The sequence below is a fragment of the Xiphophorus maculatus genome, chromosome 16 (assembly GCF_002775205.1).
Source record: "Xiphophorus maculatus strain JP 163 A chromosome 16, X_maculatus-5.0-male, whole genome shotgun sequence".
Classification (NCBI taxonomy): Eukaryota; Metazoa; Chordata; class Actinopteri; order Cyprinodontiformes; family Poeciliidae; genus Xiphophorus; species Xiphophorus maculatus.
In genome coordinates, this window is record NC_036458.1 from 9,172,346 (window position 1) to 9,179,562 (window position 7,217).

General features: G+C 36.1%; 1 protein-coding gene across 1 annotated transcript; it reads right to left on the reverse strand.

The window, feature by feature from the left end:
• Positions 1–935: 935 nt before the first annotated feature.
• On the reverse strand, positions 936–5,913 carry prkcsh (protein kinase C substrate 80K-H). The gene is made up of 18 exons (XM_005815211.3): positions 5,790–5,913; positions 5,435–5,557; positions 5,213–5,329; positions 5,032–5,127; positions 4,896–4,953; positions 4,686–4,803; positions 4,198–4,327; positions 3,955–4,039; positions 3,576–3,654; positions 3,382–3,465; positions 3,134–3,298; positions 2,955–3,048; positions 2,658–2,727; positions 2,453–2,542; positions 2,295–2,369; positions 2,109–2,208; positions 1,861–2,020; positions 936–1,380 (listed from the first exon to the last, which is right to left on the reverse strand). The coding sequence occupies exons 2-17, from the start codon at positions 5,523–5,525 to the stop codon at positions 1,874–1,876; spliced, it is 1,599 nt and encodes a 532-aa protein (XP_005815268.1). The 5' UTR covers positions 5,526–5,557; positions 5,790–5,913; the 3' UTR covers positions 936–1,380; positions 1,861–1,873.
• Positions 5,914–7,217: the final 1,304 nt, after the last annotated feature.

The following is a 7,217-nucleotide window of genomic DNA, read 5'->3' on the forward strand; positions in this document are numbered from 1 at the left end:
GCAGTTTTCTAATAATTTTATTCATCAAAAGGGGGAAAAAAAACTACCCAAACCAACCTGGCTCCATGTAAAGACATGATTCTCCACCTGCTAAATAGGGAGTGTTAACTTTCATGTTGAGCCATTTCAACATCATGAAGGTTTTCAAATGGCCGGTTGTGCCAGAATTTATTAATAAAACCCATTAACAAGCTGTTAAAACATTAATAAATAGCTGTCTCTCCTGTCAATAAGTACTTCTTAAAATGAAATATTAAACAACTTTTCACATTTATGTAATTTAGACACTACTTTTATTTGACTGATACAATGTTATTTAAGGACACAAACTTCTTTTTTTAAGGTTTTCTTTATGTGATCACATTAAAAGCCACATGGCAAGCTGGATTTGGCCCAAAGCCTTGAGTGTGACAAGTGCTAAATCATAAATCTATCCACAGCTGTACCCAGGCCCTGTCTGACAACATGAAGTAGGCTAATCAATTCTCAAAATGCAACACATCATGGCTAGATCAAAAGTACCGTAACTTAAAACCAAATAAAATTAAGATATTGACGTCTATCAGTCTAGAAAGGGTTTCAAAGCCATTTCTCAAGTTAAAGCCATTATCCACGAATGAAGACAGAATGAGAGCACAACACCTTCAACAGGCTGTGCAAAAACTGCATCTCAAATGGGGAAAAAAAAAAACAGTACTGATCTTGATAAGGCTATTTAGATTCTGTGCAAACTATAGCTTAATTATGTAAATTAGAACTTAAATATCTGGATTTCATTTCTGATTAATCAGATTCAGTTAATGACAGATGTAAATTCAAGACAAGGCTTTAATGAAAGGTGTAGCAGCTGATAATTAAGGATGTACTGTACATAAATCTGCTAACCATATTACTAACAATAATTTGTTTTTAAGATGAATTATACAGCACAGGTGTCACTTTCGGAGGTGGAAGACGTTTATTGGTACTCTTGCACAATAATTCACATTATCACATATTCTTTATAAACCTACAAAATAACAGCAGGTGTACATGAACTTTAAACCTGTATTTTGAACTTATTAGCAGGCAAATTAATCAAATGTAGGTAAAGTTTATGGAAATCATACAACAGAAGGGATTTATTGGTTGAGAGAATTACAACCAGGGGGAGATGTGGTTAAAACAACTTTATTTGATAAAAGTGGAATGACAATACATCTGACTTAAAAAACTAATGTGAGCACACCTTGCAGGAGTGGAAGATAAGATGTGTTGATCACAATAATTTCACTTCTCCTTGGAATTTCCGTAGCTATTACAAAGAACGCAGACAGAGGCGGAACAGCAAGCAGACTGGAAACATTTCTGCTGCAATGACTGTGGTCCCTTCACAGTGTTCTGCAAGACAGAAGACAGCAACTTTTGGCAAAAGTAGTGACTTTTTTAGGTATAACTTCATCCTTTGGTATTTGACTTTGAAGAACATGGTTTAAATGAATGTATCTTTGAAAGTAAGCAAACCAAATAAAAAATAAATTCAGATACAAGAAAAAATATATCTGTGGCTATCGTGCAACCTTACAGTGTATTACTTTATCAGATCAAAGTACATATACTTCTCCTGATATGTAATATTAAAACTAAATAAAGATATTGTTGCTAGTAAAGAACACAGAAACTATTGTATCACAACTGATAATACTTCTTTGGGCTTTAATGTAATCCCTCGCCATATATAAAATTGGTAGCTTCTTATGCTCTAAGATCCACTAGTTTAAATAATCTAGGACTTAAAAATGTGACCACTATAACAACTTGCATGATTATATGTAGCAATCAATAAGGCATCCACAACCACTGGAAATATAAAATACTTACAGCTAAGGAGCTTCTAGAGCTCCTCATGGTCAGGATGTCCTGAATCAGAGCTTGTGGGGTCCTGGCAGATAGCAGGGCTGGTGAACTCCATGAGATATTCACAGCGACTCGGCTCTGATGTAGATGTCACAATCGTTTCCTTTCCACATGTTAACTTAACCTAATATTGTACAAAGGCTGTTACTTTTAGTTTTGATTATTGAAAAAAAAAAAAACACAGAGATTGTCAAATGCTGCCTCAGACTTACAGTGGTGGATCTGTTGGGGCCTTGCCAACACCCGGTTCCATGTTCGTACTTCATCACAGAGTAGATGTTATCCTCAGGACCTGCCCATTTACCCCATGTTCTATGTGAAAGAAACAGAACATATTGAATAAAACAAGTAAATCAACTTTAACAACAAACATGCAAACCACAAATTTCCATCCTTACCCTAAATTAGTCTCTGATCCACCAAATTTGGGTTTCTGTGACACTCTGTTAAAGGGACAAAGTCTGTAGACATACCTGTGAGAAAAAGATATGTAGTCATTCAGAGATTAATCCATTACATTTGGAAAACATTTTAAAAAGAGTAAGTATGCACTTACTCGCCAGTGGTCAGTTCATAACACTGGCTATAGAGGTAGGCAAACTCAGAACTGGGTCCAAAGTCAAAAGAGATTTCCTTCTCAAGGTTCCTGTAAACAAACCAACTCCAGGTTTTAGTTTGCAACCCCCAGGTGGGTGAACAGGAATTTTGATGAGAAAAATTAACAATATTGGCCAAGAAGGCCTTTTTATATTTAAACGTACCTGATCTGATCTTCCACCTCCCGCAGAGCTTTCTCTGCCTCATTGAACTCATCCCTGGCTTTCTGAGCGGCTGAAATTAAAACAGATGATTACACTGAATTTAGCAACACATAAAAAGTTAAATTAATCAGATGTGAGAGACCACCGATGCATGTAAAAGTTTCCAAACATCAATTCTCCAGGACTTTTGAGATCCAAGTTTTAAGGTCTTGAAGACCAAGCATAAATCCTAATTAGGAAAGTTTTACCACAACAAATCGCTAGTCACTGCAGGACTGCTGGGTTGCAAACACGTACCATCAATGAGAGTCTGTGTTTCTTGCTCATAGGGTGGCATAGCGCCCTCTTCATCATCGTCCTTTTTGTCATCAGTTCGCGATGTTGGAGGGGCCTGAAACCAAACCAAATTGAAGTGATGAATTACCCAAACCTGAGATTTGCCAAGTTTAAGTTTCACTGAGAATCAAAAAGTTTACCTTATAGTCTCCTTCATCCATATCTTCATCATCTTCATCCATATCTTCATCATCTTCTTCCTCCGGGATGTCCTCATCAGGGTAGTTTTCAGAGTCATTGTCAGAGGATGTATCTCGGGTTTCCTCTTGTGCAGTTTCCCCTGGTGGAGGGACGTCTGCAGTGGACTGATCCCAACAGATAAACATTTAGCTGCAGCAGCAATGTTTTACGAATATCTATTAACAAACACGATTTTGAATTTTCTCACCTCAGAAACATATTTTTCTTTAATGTTATTCCAGACAGTCTCAAATGCTACTGTGTCCACTTTGTCCACTCCACCTAACAAACCCTAGAAAGTTATAAAAAAAAAAAAACAATACATATTCACCAGCTCTTGTAATGCTTGAGTTTAAGTTTGGTTTAGCAACACTGTTCTAGAAGAAATAGCCAGAGTTGTACCTGAGCTTCTGCTTCTGTGAATGATGCATCAGAATCTGGATCAAGCTCAGAATGGGACTGAAGTTCAGCCACTGACACGCTAAAAAAAGAAAAAGGAACATTAATTTACAAAAAAAAATAATTCAACAATCTGCCAAGACCTACAGGTATGACATTTAATCATTTTATTAAAACCTGCATATCATATCCAAAAGAGTGGGTTGGTTAAAAAATTATGCATTTAGTAAAGAGAAATATTACAAAACAAGTTAAAGCAACACTAAATACGACCATATAGTTTGGGTACTTTTCCAAATTTATATGGACGTAATCTTCGTCTCCAAATAATGTTTTCATTTCTTACAACTGCTCAACATTTTGCAGCGTAAGCGATACTCACAAGCTATCGTCATCATCATCCAGTTCAAGAAACACGTCGGCCATCCTAGCCTTGTCTTTCTCCATACGAATGACAGATTTTTGTTCTGAAATAAAAGCCAAATTTACATTTGTCTCATCTGTGATTCTGTTTGCCACAATCTAGATGTTGTGAGGAAGAACAGATTGAACATTGAAAGAGAAGCAGAGGTTTCAAAGAGATTACATGCTTTACAGACACCAGGTGGCGTTAATCTTAATTTACCTTCCCAAGCCTTCAGGTGGCGCTCTTTAGCTTCTTTCTCTGGTTGCTCTGCAGTCTCCTTAACTGTTCTCAGTGCTTCAACCTTTGCTTCCAGATCTTTCTTGCTGTTCTGGACATCTCCAAGTTTACTCTGTTGGACCAAAATGAAATGGCAAATTCAGCCCAAATAAAATCTGAATCAAGAATTGTACTTAACAGCTTCAAATATTCAATTTACCTAAAAAATTACATTTTAAGAAAACATTTCTCAACTAGGCCTGGGTTCATTTCTGTAAGAGCAGAACTTGTAAAAACAAAACAAACAAAAAAAAAGAAAACAAGATTAGGAATGAAAGCTACACTTTCCCAAACTCCATATTAATCCTGTATTCTATTGTTTGCACAAATGTTGCATGGATTACATAAAACCAATCCATAAAATTATTTAACAGAATATACAATATTAATCCTGCACAGACTAAATTCAGAGCTTGTTTTTCTCTCCAAACCTTCTTGTCCTCTAGACCCTGTTTGGCCTCCTGGATAAGCTGTTTTTTAAACATAAAGCCTTCTTTTGCGATTTCTGCTATCTTCTCCAGTTCTTCCTTCTCTTTGCGACCCAACTCCCTGAAAAACACACAAGTAATGTCAAACATAACACCAAGACATTTTCATTTGTCAATTCTAAGTAACGTCTTGTAGCCATAGAATATACACGCCTGCAGGTGTTTTGACAGTCAATACCACTGTTGTACTCATCGGTAGTGTCACAGCAATCTAAAGGGAAAATGCAAGTGTTAAGAAGCTATTAAATATTTTTCTAAAGGTGTATTTGAAACTGGACAAAATGCATACCACATATTCCATCATTGACTCGGGAGGAAGGGATGAAGGCTGGTCTAAAACCCGCATTAGTGCAGTGAAAGTTGCCATTGGGGCAAGCAGCAGTACCTGGGAGGGATAAACACCTTGAGTCAAAATCATTGTACTTTAAAATCACAACTGGATAATTCACCAGGAAGGAGGATTTACACACCTGGCTCATCAGAACCATCCACACAGTCACAGTAGTCGTCATTTACTCTGTCAAAGGGAATAGTACGGGATCCATCCAGACATGTAAAAGGTTTGTCTTCTTCATAAAACTGGCGTTCTGTTGTTCATTGAAACACAGCAAAGAGCTCAGACCTCCCCCAAATCAAAATGATCTGATTGAATTACTATTTAATTCATCATAGGTCAGGTTAAGAATGCTTACTTGACAGGGGGACACCGCGGGGACGTTGAACCTCCGCAGACATGGCTCCGCCGAACAGAACCAGCAGCACGAAGTGACCGAACATTACCATGGTCAACCTCTGTATTAATGACCCAACAGTGCCTATAGAAACACACATACACACAATTTGCATAATAGTAAAATTTGCAGCTTTAACTCCTGAGGAGTAAAACCATGTATTGGCAGAAGCTAGAGGTTCGTAGCTACTAGCTTGATAGCATTGATAAAACAATGCTAACTAGCAAATTGTGCTAATGGCTTTGATAAACGGCGAACAATAAATAGCAAATTCAAAATAAAATCTGAGGAGTGACCATTATATAAACTTAAATACCTGAAGTGTGAACAAGGTAGCAAAACAGAAAGGAAGAAAATGTATTTTTATCGGTGCCAATGCCTAATCATTACAAGTACACTTCGCTGCAGCCTGCGGAAAGGGGCGGTGACGGACCACTGTCAGTCTCATACCTTATATGGAAATTGGACTATTACATTCCGGAAATGAAGGGGGCGCCAGTGACACCATTTCCTGTACCAGCCGTGTTTTAATAATTATAATAATAATAACGCATTTTATTTCACAACGCCTTTCAAAACACCCAAAAACACTTTTAACATTTAAAATTAATTACTAATTAGGAAATGACATACCACGTGTTACGTTATGTTAGTGACGTGGTATGTCAGTCACGTGGTATGTCAGTCACGTGGTATGTCCGCTTTTTTATCTTTATTAAATCTTTTTTTCGGATGTTAAAATTACATTAGTAACAAACAATCTACAATAAACAATAATAAGGAAATGAAGGGTGCGCCGTGTTTTCATAATTATAATAATAACGCATTTTATTTGACTACCCCTTTCAAAACTTACACTTTCAAAACTTTTCAAAACACCCAATAACACTTTTAACATTTAAAATTAATTACAAATTAAACGTTAAGGAAATGAGATACGTTATATATTACGTTTATTAAATCTTTCTTTTCGGATGTTAAAATTATATTAACAAACAATCTAAAAGAAGGAATCATGGAGATGTATTTATCTATCTTTACACCCTAACTATCCCAAACAAAAGTCATAAAACAAATTAAATTAATATTTTAGAGACAAATGTACATTACATTAAGAACACATCTATCCATTCCATTAATTATTATACACATATAGCGGGGTGGTGAGAGCTGCTGATGGACCCTGGACACATCGCCAGTCCATCCATAAACAAATACTTGCTGGTGTTGAAATTCAAATAATAGTTTTAGATGTTGTGAATGGTATTCTTAAAATAAATAAGTTAAAATCTAATATACAATGTCCTTTTCATTATTTCATAAGGACTAGATGGAAAAGAGGTTTGGTCAACAATTTTGGCCAACCTGGTCCGTTCATTCACAATTCTGTTTATTTGCCAAATATTTTTCTTATTATTCATATCTTGAATATAATTCACTAACAAATTAAATGACTTTTGAACTTCTAACAAGCTCAACTGTTATTGTTTACCATAATGTCTTAACCAGTAAACTGGTTGGTGTCCCACTATTCCATTTAGAAATTACAAATCTATTCTAATTGCAATCAATTTATAAACTGCGCTCCAAAGACCTTAAATATGCAATTGTTGCAGAACCCAGTGATTCATTTAAAACTTTAAATTCAGCTTCAACCTGGAAAGACTCACACAGAAAGTAGGTTTTAGAAATTTTATTTGATAAGAAATAATCTTCGGACCCGGCCGTAGACGCTGCGCTGGTC